This window comes from Pimephales promelas, chromosome 11 (assembly GCF_988280905.1).
Source record: "Pimephales promelas chromosome 11, fPimPro1.hap1.1, whole genome shotgun sequence".
Classification (NCBI taxonomy): domain Eukaryota; kingdom Metazoa; phylum Chordata; class Actinopteri; order Cypriniformes; family Leuciscidae; genus Pimephales; species Pimephales promelas.
The window spans coordinates 35,865,205-35,886,122 of record NC_142779.1 but is presented as its reverse complement, the minus strand read 5'-3'; the positions used below and the strand labels follow the sequence as shown (position 1 = coordinate 35,886,122).

The 20,918-nt window shown below is 38.5% G+C and overlaps 1 protein-coding gene across 1 annotated transcript in view; it reads left to right on the top strand.

Annotated features, from left to right (window-relative positions):
* Positions 1 to 20,918, top strand: part of col21a1 (collagen, type XXI, alpha 1) — a 59,231-nt gene that overhangs the window by 26,500 nt on the left and 11,813 nt on the right. The window contains exons 17-21 of the mRNA XM_039690459.2: positions 13,115 to 13,159; positions 14,890 to 14,943; positions 16,376 to 16,429; positions 17,906 to 17,959; positions 18,074 to 18,145. Coding sequence (XP_039546393.2) covers positions 13,115 to 13,159; positions 14,890 to 14,943; positions 16,376 to 16,429; positions 17,906 to 17,959; positions 18,074 to 18,145 — 279 coding nt within the window. The remainder of the gene's footprint in view (positions 1 to 13,114; positions 13,160 to 14,889; positions 14,944 to 16,375; positions 16,430 to 17,905; positions 17,960 to 18,073; positions 18,146 to 20,918) is intronic.

The following is a 20,918-nucleotide window of genomic DNA, read 5'->3' as shown; positions in this document are numbered from 1 at the left end:
TTGTGTGAGTGTGAAATTGCAGGCGCGGCTCAAAATGGCTGTTATTTCAAATAGTGTCGCATATTTTAAACCAATCGGTTATCCGGTTTCAACCGGCTAATGAGGCTCGGTGGTCGCTCAAGAACATTTTTTAGTTTTCGCCATCCCTACACTCAATAACATTCACTATGGTTTCGGACACTACTACAAATGGCTGTCCCCTCAAATACTGCCATATTTAAGGGTATAGGGGTGATTTTGGACACACCCCATGCATGAATGCAGTTCCCCTCAAGTTCACACAGGTGTCCTAGCGGGGTAACGGGTAATGACAGGTGTAGTTCATCATATTAACTCTAAACATGTTTCACTAACTTCTACCAAACAAAAAAAGTCCAAATATTAAAACCTACTACTTTGATATATTTGAAAAACTTTGAAAAGTGTTGTTGTCTTAGTTTTATATAAATGGCACTTGTAGTTTCATGTGTTGGTCAAAATACGTTTGGGGCCACTTCACTGTTTATGTTATATTTTCCCTCAGTGGATAATGTTTTATGCCCTGCTCAAGAAGGGTCTGCCAATAACAATTTACAACATAACATTTGTGGCACTGACGTCTAAACATTGTACTTGGCAATAGTTGCTTAAAACATTTATACATTGATTCTCGTTTCACTTCAGTACGACGATGTTCAGAAGGCACTGCCAAAATCCTGGCAGATGATGAAATCAAGACAGCTGTTTCTAAGTTTCTTACAGACCTACAGCACATAGGAACAGCAAGAAAGAGATGCAGATAATCAGAACATCGTTTAAAAGAGTTATTTTACAAGATGCACATATAGCAGGGGTCTTCAACATTTTTCAGGGCAAGGACCCTTAGGCGATAGAGAAACAGAGCAGGGACTCCGTCCGGAATGCCAAACAGATCTATGAAGCATATATCTTTCGATATAAATAGAAACCAACCATTGTGATTTTTATATTGTTGTTGCACATGCATCATTGTCTGTATATTATTTTTCGTTGCTAAAATTGAGATTTATACATCATAACAAATACACATGTGATAAAAATCACAATCCATTGTTCACCATTGATATAAATCACAAGTATGTAAATCGGTTTTATTTTTCATACATTTTAATTTTACTGTCTGGTGGACATTTAGACATTTACTAGAACTTGAGTTTCAAATTTACAAAAAAAATCATATTTTAATTTTACAGTCAGGTGGACAATTAAGAATCAATCAAGGGTGCTTCTGAAATTAGAAAGGGTACTCTAGTAAAGTGCAGATGTATATGTAAGCAAGCAATGGCTCCATCATAACAAGAATGGCAATGTACGGTGATAAATTTGCACTGAGTGCAAAAAAACGATTGGTCGATATTATGTATGAGGAATACATTTTGGTAAGTTGTAGTGTGTCTTTCAACAGTGTTCTTGTTTTTTACCATTAGCTAGTAGATTTATTCTATTTATTGTTTGAATTGTGTAATAAAATTGACAGAATCTGAGAGAAATCTGAGTGAAAAATTGATGTGTGGCGTGCAGAGCTAGACTTGTATTCAAGACCACCTAAACCGAGACACTACCCAGACGAGAGGGTATCGAGACCAAGACCAAGTCGAGACCGAGACCAAGTCGAGACCAAGGCCGAGACCAAGTCGAGACCAAGCCAAGACCAAGTCGAGACCGAAACCAAGACTGAGACCAAGACCAAGTCAAAACCAAGACCGAGACCAAGACTGAGACCAAGTCGAGACCAAGGCCAAGACCAAGTCGAGACCGAGACCAAGTCGAGACCAAGACCGAGACTGAGACCAAGTCGAGACCAAGACTGAGACCAAGTCGAGACCAAGACCAAGACTGAGACCAAGTCGAGACCAAGACCAAGACCGAGACCAAGTCGAGACCAAGGCCGAGACCAAGTCGAGACCAAGGCCGAGACCAAGTCGAGACCAAGACCAAGTCATGGCCGAGACCAAGTCGAGACCAAGGCCAAGACCAAGTCGAGACCGAGACCAAGTCAAAACCAAGACCGAGACTGAGACCAAGTCGAGACCAAGACCGAGACTGAGACCAAGTCGAGACCAAGACCAAGTCGAGACCAGGCCAAGACCAAGACCAAGTCGAGACCAAGTCGAGACCAAGACCGAGACCAAGTCGAGACCGAGTCGAAACCAAGGCCAAGACCAAGTCGAGACCGAGACCAAGTCGAGACCAAGACCGAGACTGAGACCAAGTCGAGACCAAGACCGAGACTGAGACCAAGTCGAGACCGAGACCAAGTCGAGACCAAGACCGAGACTGAGACCAAGTCGAGACCAAGACCGAGACTGAGACCAAGTCGAGACCAAGACCAAGTCGAGACCAAGGCCGAGACTGAGATCAAGTCGAGACCAAGGCCGAGACCAAGTCGAGACCAAGACCAAGTCGAGACTAAGGCCGAGACCAAGTCAAGACCAAGGCCGAGACCAAGTCGAGACCGAGACCAAGTCGTGGCCGAGACCAAGTCGAGACCGAGACCAAGTCGTGGCCGAGACCAAGTCGTGGCCGAGACCAAGTCGTGGCCGAGACCAAGTCGAGACCAAGACCGAGACCAAGGCCAAGTCGAGACCAAGACCAAGACCGAGACCAAGTCGAGACTAAGGCCGAGACCAAGTCAAGACCAAGACCGAGACCAAGTCGAGACTAAGGCCGAGACCAAGTCAAGACCAAGGCCGAGACCAAGTCGAGGCCGAGACCAAGTCGAGACCGAGACCGCTACCAAGTCAAGACCAAGACCGAGACCAAGTTGAGACCAAGACCGAGACCAAGTCGAGACCGGAGGGGAAAAAACAGACTAGTGTGTGAAGCTAAGCAATAACTTGTGAGATTTTGTTTTGGATTGCCTGCCTATATCTACCGATTTAGAAGTCTCCACTAGTGAGAGTGTGTGAAAAGTGTCAATTGCGTGTGTCTCACGGTGAATTCGCTATATTCAAATAGCGTTATTAATGGCACTAGCTTGGTCAACATCAGCGAATGCTGTCTGTCAAAATTAATGTAATTCAAACTAACAATAAAAATGTAATATGAACAAAATGAATATGAACATAGGTAAAGGTGAATGAGAGTAGCTTGAAGATTTCATATTTAAAAATCACTTGACATCAACCAACGTGCCTCTGGAGTCAAAATGTCCTCAATTGGCTTTATGCACAGCTGCACTACTTCCTGAACTTCAGCCAACTCCTTGTTTCCTGTCTGGCATTATATAAGTCAAATTGATTAATTCAGGTGTCTCTGACGTCAGTAGTCATGGCAACAATAATCAGACACACCTGAATTAATCAAGTTTGCCCAATAATGGCAGACAGGAAACAAGGAGTTGGCTGAAGTTCAGGAAGTAGTGCAGCTGTGCATAAAACCAATTAGGAGTTGGCTCGGCTTTGGCTATGGCTCTAGGGTCGTTGTGAAGATAGGGGCGGAGCATGGAGACTATGCTGATTCTCGTTTGTTATGCTAAAGTAGACCAACTCACTTGGTATACTGCCCCCATCTGGTATGGAATGTGGAGTATGAATTGATGTTTTGGCGGACATTACACCAGGCACCTTAAACTGATTGGTAGCAATCATGTCATTATCTACATAGCACAACTGATTGGTTGCTATTGAATCCACGGCCAATGAGCTTGCTGCTCAAATATTCAAATACTTGCCATAGTTTGATGTTACTGTCTGCAGCGCTCTTTCAGAACGCATCTGGAATCAGCATCAAAATGGTCTTATATTACACATGTCTGCTAGGCTTGCTACGGTCGTCGGTGTTACCGGTGTTCAGTCGCAAGTTTAAAGCCTTAAAAATATTGAACGCAATTACGCAGTAGTCGTTAAATCCTGCCTATTAACACACACACGACCCACAGAAAAGACGTGCGTCGGTATAGAGTTCTCCTTCAGGCTTGAATAGACCATAACACACAAATTATGCCAAAATGTCCATAAGAGCAGTCTTGAACGAACGTAGAGATTTGTGAGAAAATGGGACGCGTGTCAGATCGCGTCTCTGTCAGCAACAGCTGTCCGAATTCGCTCACTCGTTATTACTTACGACGTTGCTCACGACGTTAATCTACTAACTCTTCTGACTGCTTTGTCGGACAAAAATGGTGGATTTTGATTGGTCGGATCTAGGGTTGGGTATCGAGAATCGAGTATCGATTGGAACCGAGACTAACTTTTCGTTTTTCCCGGAATCGTTCAAAAGTTAAAATTTCGATTCCTAGTTTCGATATTCACAGTTCGCCGAGCGGAAGAAGAAACCGCTGAACAACACCAACGGAGAAGAGTCTACCGGAAGTGTTGGCATAACCGCGCGAGTCGAACATGAGTAGCTTACGTCGGCGGTCCAAAGTGTGGCTTCACTTTTCTAAAAATAACGAAATCTCGGCAAAATGCAAAATTTGTGACAAAAGGAGTATTTGTGACAGGAGTATTTCCTTCAGAAAGGATTATTTCCTTCAGAAAGAGCATTGGTTAGCAAGGTTAGCTAAACTTTTTTGACCCTGCCTCTTAAAAGAATCGGAATCGAGAATCGTTAGGAACCGGAATTGAAACAAGAAATCGGAATCGGAATCAGAATCGTTCAAATTCAAACGATACTCAACCCTAGTCAGATCACATACCTGTCAATCAAAAGTTAGTTTCGTTTTCAAACTTGCGCATATTCAAGGCACAATAACAAAACAGTTCTTTCCCGCACTACCGCACCGGTATGTATGCCCGTGAAAACGTGCACATTTTACGTTTGCCTTTAAATTAGCGATTTAAAAGCCCCCGCCGGTGACACCGGTATTAGCGGTGTTGTCACGTGTCGATTAACCGGTGAGAAAATATCCTCACCGTCACAACCCAAATGTCTGCACATATTGTTTGGTCCGGTTATTAATTCCTAAATGGAGCAATCTTTAAAAGTTTTAAACTAGCTTCATGTTAGAAATGTTTTAAACAAGCATCATGTCAACAGTGCACAAGCGAATCACTGAAGCATATTGTATAAGTAGCAGTTCGTGTTTATGCAGCAGAGGTCTTGTATGTCATTGCTGTTTTATATTAGTGGTGAGCAGATCGTGGCACGTGGAACTGAAACAGTTGAAGCAAATGTGCCCTATTATGTCAAGGCTTCAAAACAATCCACGGCGACCCCTAGTGGACAGACCTGAAACCCAGGCCAAACGTGGCATTATAAGATCAAATAAGATTATCAAGTGTCTATATGTTCTTTTATCATGCGTCAGAATTTGATTTGTTTGTTCTATTAATGACTATTAACTACCATTATTCATTTAAATTATACTAATGTCTAATTAAAACATCTACAAACGTACAAAACTGATCAGAGATCAGGTAAAACCCACAGATACTTGTTCATTGGTTCTCAGTAACTCCTCATGAATAATGGGCGATTAACCATTGAAATTTCGAAGTGGTCGGTTCTAAAGCCTCATTTACTGAAATCACGTGACTGGCAGTTTGTTACACAAACTGAGCAAAATTGCCATTTATTGTAACTGATATTTAAAATAATCGATATTGAATCAAATCGAAATCGAATCGAATTGCAAGCTTGTGAATCGAAATCGAATCGAATTGAGAAATTTGTCTCAATACCCAGCCCTAACATTAACATTGCCATTTCCATTACCATGCCAATCTCTATTCTCCCGAGTTCTCATGACAGAATGAGATTATTGGTGATTCCTCACAGTAAAACTTCTCATAACACGTACTCTCCTTTGCATGTTTTTGTGAATAAGGCATTTCTAGTCCTGATTTGAATAGTTTATTGACTTCTTGCAAATACAAGTCTACTTGTTTACTGTCCTGATTATTATTTAAGGCACATTGCTGATTTTTTATTTTTTTTGCACTAATATAAAAATAGAACGCAGAGCTTGAACAGCTGTAAAACTTGGACATGAAGGAAATGTTTTCTACAGATTACATGGAAGCGCTCATACATCATGAAGATGGACCATTCAAAGAGGAAATGTGCTTGACCACAGAGATGCTTTATAAAAAAAACAGAATGACGAATCTTGGCCAATCTTTGCATGTTCTGCAGTCAACTTTAACTTTCCAGAGATCTAAAATGTCACGCTTTCTAAAAGCAGTTTATACAGCCATCAATCTGTGCAATGATCTGCATTTTGCATTTTGAGAAAAAGTTTGATGCTCTTCATTTTTGATCTTTTTTTTATCATGCAAACAAATTAGCCAGTAAAATATTATACAATGGAGAAACAGGACAATTCAGATGTGTGTTAACATAAAATCTGTCCATTTGTGAATTGATGTGAGTCAGTCGTAAGTAACAAGGTGCATGCTTTACACAAAGAAGGGCAATCAGGGGCTCTCCTGCCAGGAACAATAGTTTATTTGCACTGAATTTTATTGGTGGGGCCACTTGCACTATAACATTTATGTTGGCCCATCTTGGCAATACAATGCTAGGGTGAATAGGTGGTTGCCAGATCATTACTCTGTGGTTGCTTATTAGGCCAAGTTAAAAAGATTTCATACCCAAGTCTCTGAAATTCTGTAGTAGAAGTACCCTGTATACTTCCCTTAGTGCAGTATTTCTCAATGGCTGTCTTCAAAATGGCATACTACTCTATTTCTGCAGTATTAAGTATAGTGTGCTCCCGTTGTAACCCGTTTGGATCAGGGCGAGTACAACCGGAGGGGTTAAACATGGAATACCTGGATGACCTAAGTATATTCCATAGACATATACACTAGACCTCACCTTGGCTACGGCAGTTCATTGGAACAAATGCGTCAATAGAGCCGCCATCTTGAAACAGGGGATCCCCTCCACTTTAATGCATCAGCGTCTATGTAGTAGACACAGGTCTAACGGAAATAAAATCACCATAAATCATCATGAATGCGATTTTTCTTGTTTTTTTGGTTTGTTCCAACGGTCAGACATGCATTTATCATTGATTCCAGAAAGAAATTTTTTTTTTTTTTTAAACATTCTTCCTAGTTCAGATTTCATCCGTGAACATCATACGCTGCACAAAAGTCCGCCACTATCAATTAATTCGAAGTAAAGGCAGAGATAGCAGGGTTACCTATATACTTCCTATGACAAGACCCCTGTTCCAAGATGGCGGCGGTTTTGACGCATGCTTAGAACCCCAAGGTGAAGTCTAGTGTATATGTCTATGAGTATTTTCCAGCATCTGCTAAATGCAACCCAAGAACACTAAAATTGATATGGAAGCCCTGTTCAAAATGGCATATCACCATACAACGCAGACATTTTTTTTTTTCAGGACGTTTTCTATGCTATAATGTATTTCTATAATAAAATATAGGCTATACATCTTACCTTTCATGAAATGTGGAAGCAAATTGACAAAAATAAACTTATCAAACGTGTTATCTTTTGCAAGCACAGACTGTATTAAGTTTAATCAGTCTCGCTGTTTATTATATAATTAGCAAACAAACGACAGTTCTTAATCACAGTGATTAAAGATAATTAAACGAAAATATTTCAAAATGATTGAACAACTAACGTTACCAAATAGGTGGCTAGCTAAGTGTAAGCTCCATAACGAAAGAAGTAGCCTAGTATGGCGCGCTTAACGTTTGTTTCCATGGTGACTCGTCGAGTCGTCGCTCTGTTGGGAATGTCTGGTGTGTTGCATGAACTCCCCGTCATGTTTTGGGGACCAGCATATCTCGAAAATGCAAGGTTTGGTTTAATCAACCGACAGTTCGGGGTGTTTGACAGTAACCCTGCTTTCTGGAATACACTCTCTGCTATGCTATTGCTAATCCGTAGCAACTCATGGCTTATACATTTCCAGAAACATTCCCCTTGATCACATATTAAACGGAAATATCATGCCACGGCGGGCCAGACAAAAAAACAAAAACAAAATACCCATAGCTTACCTTGTATGGTTGATGTCTGTTCTAAACACGTCGGAGTCGGCTGGGCTTTGAATTTAAGATGTTGATAATATCGTCGTAATCCAAATGATCTGTTATCAAAATACAAAAGTGTCAAGTTAAGGCGTCGTTTCAACTGTATCTGGATGTGTTTATTTATTAATAAACTTATATGATTAAGCCATTTTAACATAAAAAGGGCTCTGCTACCTGTTAGTTGGAATCCGAATATTATTGGGGCGAAGAAGAACATAACGGACGTGACGTAACTGAAGAGACGAATTGGCATATTCTTATTAATATACATAATAGTTCCCACAGGCGAATTAATGTCACGTGACCTCCCCGGAGACGCCATCTTTGAGGGCAAAACCGCTGTGTTTACCATAGGCGTTTACAAAGTTTTATCTGAGAATGTCGTTTTACAAACAAATATTTATTTCTGTTTATATTGTTATGCAAATCATGAAAAGACAAAGTGAAATAGATTATAAAGAGACTATTAAAACAAGACAGAGAGAGGTACAATGCGAACATTTCATTCATAAATGGTGTGGATCCGTATGCAGTAACGAAGGAAGCACTGAGCACTGATTATGCCTCAGATACAGTATTTTCATGTGTCCCATTATCTGGTATTGGTGAGGAGTTTTCACACATGTGAGCAATTCCAAGCCTGGAAATCACTGGAGGTGTACGATCAGATTGACGTGGGGTTGGTTTGGTGACGTTTGCTCAAGTGCAATCAATTGAAAAGTAACTTAGTCATCATAGCGAAGTAGCATGATGATAATCTGTCTTATAAAAAGCCATAGCCTGTACAACTTAATTCCTATGTACCCCTTAAAACAGTCACCGGTGCTTTCTGTAATATATATATATATGTACTTGCAGGCGTTATGGTTCGGTGCATGAAGATAAAAATAAATAACTCGCGTGCAATTTAATTAATGTAATGCGGAACTACATTATACGCGGGATCTTTAGGGACATAATCTGAGATTGCAATGCTGGAATGTGAGATCAAACAGTGGAAGCAATGTTGTTTTGTATGTTTTTAATACCTCGTCATTTTGTTTATTTTGTTCATACAGGACATTATTCAAACTGCAATGTGTTAACTTATATTTGTTTACACTCGCAATAAAACACAACATTGTGCTTTTGTCAAACAAATTCTTGCGTGTTTCGAGTGAGTTTCTTTCCTGTTTATGCTCGCCTGCCATAATCTCCGTCATTGTTCGGACAAAAGCTTAGTCTCACATCCATGGAGTCTAATGACGGGTAAAATCCCGATTTAACTGAACCTCCGGCACGATTTTATCATCCATGGCAGCAGGAGATGACCATTTTCACTTTATAGGACGAAACTCATTTCACTTCGTTCAACTCGTATTGCTTCTTCTAATGTTTTGCCCTCAGCAATGGCGCCGGGTCGGCAAATACCCGTATGTTGTGACGTCATGTGGGAACTAGGCATAGACATTTACACTAGACGTCATCTTGGATACGGCAGTTCATTGGAACGAATGCGTCAATAGAACCGCCATCTTGAAACAGGGGAGCCCCTCCACTTTAATGCATCAGCGTCTATGTAGTAGACACAGGTATAACGGAAATAAAATCACCATAAATCATCATGAATGCGATTTTTCTTGTTTTTTTGGTTTGTTCCAACGGTCAGACATGTATTTATCATTAATTCCAGAAAGAAATTATTATTTAAAAAAAAAAAACATTCTTCCTAGTTCAGATTTCATCCGTGAACACCATACGCTGCACAAAAGTCCGCCACCATCAATGAATTCGAAGTAAAGGCAGAGATAGCAGCGTTACCTAGCTACTTCCTATGACAAAACCCCTGTTCCAAGATGGCGGCGGTTTTGACGCATGCTTAGAACCCCCAGGTGAGGGGAACTATGGGAACTAGGACAGTTCTAATGCAAGACAAAACAAATCACATTTAAAATAATTATTGCAGAATTGTTCAAGTTAAGAATTTTATTTAAAAATGGACTTGCCAGATTACCTAACTCCAATTGCATTTAATGTTGTTAAATTAATGTTTAGCATTTTTAAAATTTGATGTGTGTTACCATGATGGTGTTTAATGTTTGTGCGAATAACAATGTGCAGCTTCTATATGAGTATTATTGTGGAAGCCTGTTTGTGAGAGATATATCCAGCTGCAGACCCGCAGCACCACCAGTTTCAGAACCCCAGTTTCATGTGAATCTGTTAAAGTGGTGATGAATGTTGAACGCTAGTGAATAACAATGAATCAAAACATATATTTATATTTTAATAGGATGGTAAATTTACATTATATCTGACAATGAAATATTATTTATTACTGTAAGTTTGTTAAACCAATAACATTGAGATACCGTATTTTTGACGGCAAAGTTCTGCTAACCACAGCTGCCAATTTTTATCTGTAAAAACAACAGGATTTTTTTTTTTTTTTTTTTTTTTACAGTGTACGATCAACTGAACCCTTTGTAAATTAACGAGAGCCTTTGACCATGTAGGACATTTAGACCATTCCATTCAATAGCAATGGTTTATGGCATCGGTTCCCAACAGGGGGCTCGCGGCCCACAAGGGGGCCTCAGCGAGCTCTGTGGGGGGTCGCGGCATATTTTGAAGGTTTGAGCAATGAGCATTAAATAAAAGTCCTTAACTTTTTTCTGTTCAAAATTTACAAAATGTATATAATGAGTGAGTTCATCATGAATCCATTTTCCAATCCGTGTTTTTGTCTTATCCTGAACCTATATAAGTGTTTACATTGGGACTATTTTACACTGGTTCGGATCGCTGCCGCTGCGGAGTACTACAGTACCTGCGTGACTCGTCATAGACGTACACAGAGAGAAGTAGTTCCGGCTACACTATTCTTTCCGAAAGACGCATTATTCTGTTAATAAATGCACGTTTATTATCGCTCGCTATTGGACCAAAAGCGTAAAAATAAAGCCTCACATTGATAAAGCCTCACAGATAACATGCAAGTATTGAGGCCCCAGACAACAGTCATTTAATAGCAGATATTCTTTTTTTTAACCTAAACAGCAGTGTGAATATTTTCATTTTTGCATTTCAAATAGGGCCAATTAATAGGCTTCTCCTAGGCTTACCTTGTTAAATTACAAAGGGCCTACTGATGTTTTAGTCATTGTATTTTCAATATTATAGGCTTTTATTTGTGCATAAACATACCGTTTGTTTGAAAAAAAAACATATTTTGTTATCCTTGCTGCAAGCTTACAATAGCGATAATATCATTAAATGTGAAGGGGGGCCCTAAAATATTTTCTTGGGAAAAAGGGGGTCACAGACAAAAAAAGTTTGGGAACCACTGGTTTATGGTCTATAAACCAAGTCAAGTGTATCCGTTGTAGTTGATTGGATCGTGACGCGCTCATGGCCATACATGAAGAAGCACAGATATTGGCTTGGAAACTAAAACTTCAAATTATAATTTGGTTGCTGGCTGAATTGAGTCAGTCCTATGAAATATTATCTTGACAAATAGGCCCAAAATCCTATATTCATACATATATCAAAATCATATATTAATACACCAAGGACTCAATAAAATCAGCCGTGTAAAATACCACAGTAATGTTAATAACATTTGAATACATTTGCTCATCCATGAATATGATTTCCGTCAGATTGCTCTCTGGAGTTGATAATATAGATGGAGTTGGTTAAATAAATGGATAAATGGTAAATGGAGTTGATAATGATTAATATATTATCTAAAAGTACCAAATTATAATTTGAAGTTTTACATAAAGCAGATAGATTACTAAGAAGCGCACGTTATCCCAAAACAGATTGACTGTCATTGAGTCCTGTAATCGTTGTGGGAATGTCTCATTATAACATTATAACTGTTCCAAGCCAATATCGTTTATGGCCGTGAGCGCATCACGATCAAATCAACTACATTTTAAATCTTTCCAGAGGTGAAGGATCCCTTTAACAAGGTGCTTGACCTGTTGAAGAGTTTCATGCCTGTTTGTAATACTTTGGGTTACATCAGTAGCTGTGTTTACTTGGACTCTGATAATCTGTTTGTGATTAGACATTTGGCATTGTCAGAATAAAAAACAAATGTTACCATGTCAATTGGAATAAATTGAACAGATTCGATTTATTGTGAGGGGTGATGTAAACCTTTCTCTAATCTGTTTGAAAAGACATTTAAACACTTGATCAGATTGAGAAGTTGGAGAAATGGTGTCTAGATGTTTGACACACAGATCAAGCTTTTGTTGTTGTTGAAGGAAAGATTTTTCTAAAGTTCTCACTCATGGTGAGTTTGCAAGACGTTGTTTCAGACTCATCCAGATGGTTTGTTTTGGCCGCAGGACGGAGCGTTTTTACTGCTCGATAAATAAAACCAATGGCTTTGTGCTGGTCATCTCCTAAATACTGTAGGTAAATATTAAGTCTGCTTTTTAAAACAAAGTAAATAAGCAGTGTAGCCTGGCTAAGTATGAACAAACACCAGGAAACTCTGTTTTTATTCCGATTGAAACACCTAATCCTGTCCCTAGAGGCACACATGTTGGATGTCTCTCTTATCTGAATCCCCGTCTTCAGTCTCTACTACCGAGTGAGTCAGGCGTGTTTGATTAGGAAGAGTTTGAACATGTGTGTTATAGCCAACAAATACCCATGTGTTACTAGATCTATGTTTGAAAACATTGTTGTTTATTATATATTATTGTAATGTTATAGCACTTTAATTATTATAACAGGACAGATAAAGTTGCAGTACCTTGAGATCTTAATCTTAATCCTCCTACAGATTGTGTAGGTTGGCCGGATGTTATCTCCGGTGGAGCTGCTCCCTGTATTACAGTAGTATCCGAATTTAACAACGTCCTGTTAAAACTATTACTTTCTCTGGCTGACAAAGCTTCAAGATGCCAGGAGGGATGCATTTCATAAGTGATTAATCCAGACATCCCGTGCATGTTAGCTTCATCAGAGGCCAGGAAAGCCCACTGCGTTCACCATGGACCTCAGGTTCTCAAATGCACTCATTAGTGTAACGACTCAGTCTCTAGTGCTTAGAGCTGTTAATGAATGTTATAAGTCTCCTGGGGGTTTTCTAAGTAGTTAAACAAGAATTGAGCAAGTTTGTTTTTTAACAGGGCATGCCTGGTATACCTGGAAATGATGGTCAGATGGGAATTAAGGTGATGTTTTTCCCCTTTTCTTTGCTCATGTGGACAATATTTCAAACTTAGTGTTGCATGCACAGGCAATATATTCAGGCAACAGTTTTATTGTACCTACACTCTCAGAAAAAAAGTACTGTTGAAAGGGGCTGTACCTTTTCAAAAGGTAAACTTTTGTCCATTTTAGGGAGATGGTTCTCACTGCGGAACTTGAAATCCACGGGGAGGAGGAGTCGGATCCAGATCCAACTCCTCCCACCTTACATACACCTAAACCTACCCAACTCCGCCCCCTGATCCCTAAACCCAATCCTAATCCTACCCAACCCCGCCCCCTGATCCCTAAACCCAACCTTAATCATACCCATCTCCACCCCTTGGATCTTGATCCAACTCCTCCCCGGATCTCATGTTCTGAATTGAGGTGCTACTGATTTTAGGTGCTAATATGTACATTGTAGGTCCTAATATGTACATTTTAGGTGTTAATATGTACATTGTAGGTCCTAATATGTACATTTTAGGTGTTAATATGTACATTTTAGGTGCTAATATGTACATTTTAGGCGTTAATGTACATTTTAGGTGTTTATATGTACATTTTTGGTGTTAATATGTACATTTTAGGTGTTAATGTACATTTTATGTGCTAATATGTACATTTTAGGTGTTAATATGAAGAGTTCAGATGCAAAAGCCTCTAAATGCCATTTGAAATTTTCTTCTTTAATGATGATTTTTATCAAGCTTGTATATTTAAGTTAAGTGATTTCACTTAAGTGGCAATGATAATTACCTATTAATTGTTATTTAAGTGAAGTTACTGAACTTAAATATACAAGTTTGATAAAAATCATCATTAAAGAAGAAAATTTCAAATGGCATTTAGAGGCTTTTGCATCTGAACTCTTCATATGTACATTTTAGGTGTTAATATGTACATTTTAGGTGCTAATATGTACATTGTAGGTCCTAATATGTACATTTTAGTTGCTAATATGTACATTTTAGGTATTAATATGTACATGTTAGGTGCTAATATGTACATTGTAGGTGCTAATACATTTTAGGTGCTAATATGTACATTTTAGGTGTTAATATGTACATTGTAGGTCCTAATATGTACATTTTAGTTGCTAATATGTACATTTTAGGTATTAATATGTACATGTTGGGTGCTAATATGTACATTCTAGGTGCTAATACATTTTAGGTGCTATAATATGTACATTTAGGTGTTAATATGTACATTCTAGGTGCTAATATGTATACATTTTAAGTGCTAATATGTACATTTTAGGTATTAATATGTACATGTTAGGTGCTAATATGTACATTCTAGGTGCTAATACATTTTAGGTGCTAATATGTACATTTTAGGGGTTAATATGTACATTTTATGTGTTCATATGTACATTCTAGGTGCTAATATGTACATTTTAAGTGGTAATATGTACCATTTAGGTACAAAAGTGTACCTTTTGAAAAGGTACAGCCCAAGTGACAGCTTTTGTACCTTTTTTCTGAGAGTGTAGGCAACTTAATTCTATTAATGGTAAACATAATTAAGTGGCATGTTCTCAATATTTTTTTTCATCCAAAACCCATTTAACTTTTTCTTAAAGTCTCCAAATATAATTTTGTGTATTTTTGTGTATTGTATATACCAGTGTATTTTTTAGTAGTCTCACTATAAATTAAGCTATCCTAAACATATAGAAAATGTACATCTGTTGGTTTCTTGAAAGGGTGAAGATGGCCTGCCAGGACCAAAAGGAGCCAAAGGTATACCTGGAGACTCTGTAAGTAAATCTAAAAATATAGTAAACACTTGAAAAATCACAATGCAAAAGTGAGTGTAACTTTTAATATGTTTGTGATCACGTCCAATGCAAGTCCACTGATCATGTCATATCCAATCATAATGCAATACAATTGTGTTTTCCTTTCACTTCCATTCGTGCAAACATGAGAGAGAGGAAACACTCGCACACGTGAAGAGATTTAGATTGTACTCAATGTTTGTGAACCTGTGAATTCATACAGTATTTGATGAAAACATGTTTTACAAATTGATGTAAATGTCAACGTCACTTATTGATCTCTTGGCTCAATACAGCGAACATTTGACATTTTGAATTTGCCTGTAATTTGTGATCGAGTAGTTATTAAAAACAGAAGTCCTAGATAATGTCGTCATGTCCTGTGTCTGATCCATGCTCAAAGCTAGTGTGCCTGCACCTAATATTTAAAGAGGACCTATTGTGGTTTTTCCCATGTTCATCTCTCTTTAGTGTGTGATGTTGCTGTTTGATCAAGAACAATCTCTGAGTTCTCCTCTATATCAGTGTCAGTGTTTCTGAACTCCTGAAACGCCTCCATTGTAGTCTCAAGTCAAATATTCCTCATTTAAATAAGCAATACGCATAATAAAGGGGCGGGGCCTGGTTGAGTTAGTCAGTAGCGTGTTAAACTGGCAGTTATGGAAAGGGGCGGGACATTTCCCAAACACACTCGAAGCCCTTGACCAATCATTAGCGGTCAATAATCATTCTTATATTTAGACCCGAGTGTGAAAACAGTGTAAGTTTGGAAATGACCTAACTGATGTTATTAACTTATACGGTCAGATAAGTATGATTTAAACCATGCCAATAAAATTACACTAATACCTACATAGTTTTCCAGTCTATTCAAACTTCAGACTTTAGATTAGGGTCCTATTCTCACTATTAACTATGACTCAATAAACTCCTAATTACTGCTTATTAATAGTTAGTAAGGTAGTTGTTAAGTTTAGGTATTGGGTAGGATTCAGGGATGTATTATATAAGCACATATGCCTTATTCTGCATGAACTTGAGTATTCATTAAGGACCCTAAACTAAAATGTTAGCGATTTTTGTTAATGGGGTACATTTATGCATGGGGAAACCATGTGGCATGAAAGTTTACATAAAATATGTCATATTGTTTGATGGGGACATTAATAAAATCCACCGATCTGACCCTTTTTGAGTGAAACAGGATATTCAACGAGAAGAAAATCAGGCCAGGACTCCCTGGGTTTTATCAATCAGGAATTGATCGGATCATGAAAAGTGGGCGTATATAGCGATTGGAAAAGAAAATAACTCAAAAACAAACAAAAAAACACAAAATAGTGAATTCTGATCGCAAGTTAACTGCTGTAAAGTTAAGACCGTGTATTTGATTGTGTTTGTCTTTCTGCAGGGCGAGATGGGATTGGCTGGGATGCCTGGTTCAAGTGGACAACCTGGCCCTAAGGTCACAATGCATGTGTTTGCCTTAGTAATGTTGTAATTCATATGGAAAACATTATTGATTACAGAGTTGGAGTCACTATTACATTATTATTGTGATTTCAAAGCAATTACTAGACAGTTGCGAAATCCCTTTGTTCCGTTTGCACAGTTTTTCTCAGTGGCCTTTCATCATTTGTATAGACATGCATGTGGATTGCTACATGTGATGTGTAATTGTGCAAAACAAAAGCCATAGATTATAAATGGGTATGATACTTCAAACTTGTTCCGCTTCAAATCACGTTTTTTAGATTGTGTCCAAGGAGAGAGAAATCAAAGCGTGTCCAGATTTCAAATCCCTCGTGCGGTTACCGTCAAACTTCAGAATGCAGGCCAACAACGCTTTTCTTCATGACTTATTGAACACTTTGACACAAAATGGACATTTTTCATTTAAAAGAAAATGAGTGCAGAGGAAAGACATATGTGAACACTGTTCCATTGTTTACTATATATCCTGAACACTTGAGGCCTGTCAACTTTTAAAACGGTTTGGGGTCGGTAAGATTTGTTAATGTTTTAAGACATTATTAAGGCAGCATTTATTCAGCAAGGACCAATGAGGTTCATTCCAACATATGAACACCCTTTCCACTCCCCAAGCCTCTCCTCAAGCCTTTGGGATATTTAATAAAAGTTTGGTAACACTTTACAATATGGGTGCACTAATAAGCATTAATTCATGCTTAACTAATACACATAATACTTAATTAATGTGTAAGTAATGATTATCTAAGCTATTCATTAATGATTACCACATTAGGAACTAATTAAGAGTCTGTAAGGTTAATGTATTAGTTCATACATGAATTGAAATTAATTAAATATGTAATTGTGGATTAATTCCATAATAACAAATTTTTTAACTAATGGCGTTAATTAATGTTAATTACCAGAATGAGCCAAAGCCTTGTATTTCAACTTCCAGATAATATGACAGGTACACTAATATGCATTAATACATCATTAATTACTGCAAATTCATGTGCAAATTACTAAATGACTAGTTAATAATGATGTGCCCCAACAAGTAAAGTCATAACATAATGATTCCTTTGCAAATCATTAGCTAATGATTAATTAAAGCAGACAACTGGAAGTTGAAGTGCATAGCTTTGACTAATTGTGGTAATTAACACATTAATTTACACTATTAGTTAATAAAATATGTTATTAAGGAATTAATACACAATGACACATTGAATTAATAGCAATTCATGTATTACTTAATCTATTAATCATATAGACTCTTTATTATTTGCTGATGCAGTAATCATTAATTAATGGTTTAATTCTTCATGAGCTATACATTAACTCATGATTATCTGTGCATTAGTTAAGCGTGAATTAATGCATATTGGCGCACCCGTATTGTAAAGTGTTACCAAAAGTTTTTACTGATTAACTTTGACACCCAAACTTGAATTTCCATTATTAGGGCACTAAAGGGGGAATTGGAGGACCCGGTCAACCAGGACCTCCAGGGCACGAGGTAAAATATTATATTCAAATCAAACCTTATCGGGTGGTTGAAAGAAGAGGAAACATACTCTATGAACTGCATCTTTATATGTTTTAACTTTATTTATTGTGCTTTTTAATGAAGGGTAAGCCTGGAGAGCCCGGGACCGCTGGCCAGCCAGGACATCCAGGAATGCCAGGATCCCAGGGACAGAAGGTGAATAATCAATATCAACTTCATAAAGATTCCTCATCACATTACATCTGGGGTTTGGATGTCTCATACATTTATGAAACTTTCTGAAAATGATTTTGTTACTGCATCCAAATTGCATTTATTTCTTCTGATTTTAATGAGAAAGAAAACTCTGACGTTGCATTTTTGGTCAGTCTTGGAGGCGAAAGCCCACTTTATGGTGAGCATATTTTCCAAGTGTAGCTCTATTAACTTCAGTAAGGTAATGATCTAACGTGGCAAACAAGAAAAGCATTCAAGAAAATGTTGCTTGTGGTTTACAAGCATTGGCCGCTTTCAGTGAAACATGAATTATTGACAGCTGTTTTTAAATTTAGAGCTAAATCTTAATTACTATGGGTTTGCCCTCTGTTAGAAGTGGCAATTTTTGTTATGAATTTATGATTCAAAATTTTTGCATCGTCTTGTGAATATAATCTCAGTGACTGCCTCACACGTGGTACTTTACACGTGATGCTCTTCTCAGAAACTTATTTCATCTTTGGAGAAGGTTTTCGTTTCGTTTTAGTTAAGTTCAGTGATTTATGATGCAAGTTTAGAGATACATTATACATAAATAATGTATAGTTTGGTATGCAATTTTGCAATTTTATTACAAATTACCAGCATAGTAATTTAAATGTAAATATATGTTAACATTGGTGGTGGTTGAGGAGATTCCCCCCTCTATGTGAAGAACTTAAGGCGCTACAGTATATAAATGGAATTAATTATTATTATTATTATTATTATTATTTTAGAATGTCTCAGTGTTTTGGGAATCTCTCTCTCACACACACACACAGTTCAGCAGCTCAATGGTTGTTGTCAGGAGGTCTTTCCATGTGGATTTTGCATGTTCTCCTGTGTGGGTTTTCTTATGGTGCATATAAGAATTGCTTTATTAGTTGAAGAGCTTATGAATACATGGAGCAGAGTTGCGTGTCTTTTGGGCTTAAAAGTGGTCGGTGAGTGATGGGTAATGTTGTGAGGGTGGAAGAGCACAGTAAACGGCGGAGGACAAGGGAGTTACAGCCCATTCTCACTCCCAAGGCGTCACCTAACTGACGCCTTGGGAAGCATTTGGACATGCTTCAATATCTGACGCTTTAGGCGCCCTTTAGCGTCAGTTAGATGACGCCCTAGGATCGCGCGTACCCTACCCCCACCCCACACCTAAACCTAACCGCGTCCTCTAACTGACGCTTTCCTTTAGCGTCAGTTAGATGACGCCGTAGGATCGCGTCATGTAAGTGACGCTAAAGGGCGCCTAAAACGTCAAATATTGAAGCATGGTCAAAGGTGAAGCCTTGGGGTGAGAATGCGTTGGGAGTTAATATGGGCTTGAAATGAGAGAAATTAGAAATCTTGGATTGATTTGATTAGATCAAGGGGAACAACGCGCTACATTGGATGCTTCAGTACCACACCGCATATCATTCTCCTGTTCAGAAAGACAAATGTACCCGTTTATAATGTTTACTTGGATGTGGCCAGTGTCAACCGCCGCAAACAGATACGTTGGATGGGTTTATTAACAGCGAGACATTCGTGTCGTTTTTAAGGTTGTTTGAAAATATGCTTTATTTTGTAATTCTTCTAGATGCCAATAGTGTCACAGAAACTACATACAGTACTTCACCTTATGCCGAGTTCAGACCGCACGATTTTGGCTCGCCGACAGGTTGAGAAATCGCCGACATATGCCTGAAATCACAGGCAAGTCGGCGCTCGTTCAAGCGAGGGACAATCACGCAGTGTGAATGAGCAAAGAAGCAATCTGAGAGAATCGAATCAAAATCCTGCTGTGTGAAAAGTGTTCTGACTGAAAACTACATCGGCGATTACCGACAGCCAATGAGAGAGCAAGATACAGCAGCGGGGAGTTCGGGGAGGAGTTATAGATCACATATAAACAAGCATGACGTTGTTTCAGAAAAAGGCTTCTTTTCGGTCTATTTGGACCCAAGATATGGAAGAAAAAATAGTTTGGCAGGAGCACCCGTGTCTGTTTGACGTTTCATCTGAGCTGGACCACAACCGGGTCGAAAAAAAAAAGTCTCACGTGAGAAGTCCGTGGGAAACGTATACGTAGTTTACGCGCAGCGTGCTAGACAGAGTCGTTGGAGATTCTTCCTATTCAGTGTTGTAGTACTCGTCTCGAGACCATATTTTAATGGTCTTGGTCTTGTCATGGACTCGTGTGCATTTGGCCTCGGAATTGACTCGTACTCTAACATTTTATTTTTAGGACTCGGACTTATTCCCGAGTCCACTCGAGTTGTTGTTAATAAAATACACCAAAATCCAGAACGGTTTAAGATCAATAGGTTCATGGAAATTGGTGGTCTTGATTTCAAAGTAAACTTTGAATCTCTCGGGATAATCCCGCGGCGAACTCTCCTTCCTCTCTACGCAACCTCAGGATTGGAAGGACCCAAATATTTTAAGAAGAGAGGACAACAAAATCATCCTCACTTCTTGAAGACTCCATTTTGTAAAGTTTTTCGCAACGGATTCATTAATACGCATCCGACTCTGTGTGCAAGGTTTCTTTGCTTAACAAATTTTTTAGGATGATGAATATAAAAAAAAAACACAATGGGAAATTTTTATTTTTTCAGCATGATTTTTGGGAAGTTCTCAGAAATACTGAGGGAAAACTGGCAGGACTAAACCAACAGACTGATCTCATGAAATGGTGTATGTATGGCACGCTAATTCGTATTTCCATTTTTGGTGTGCTATCAACACG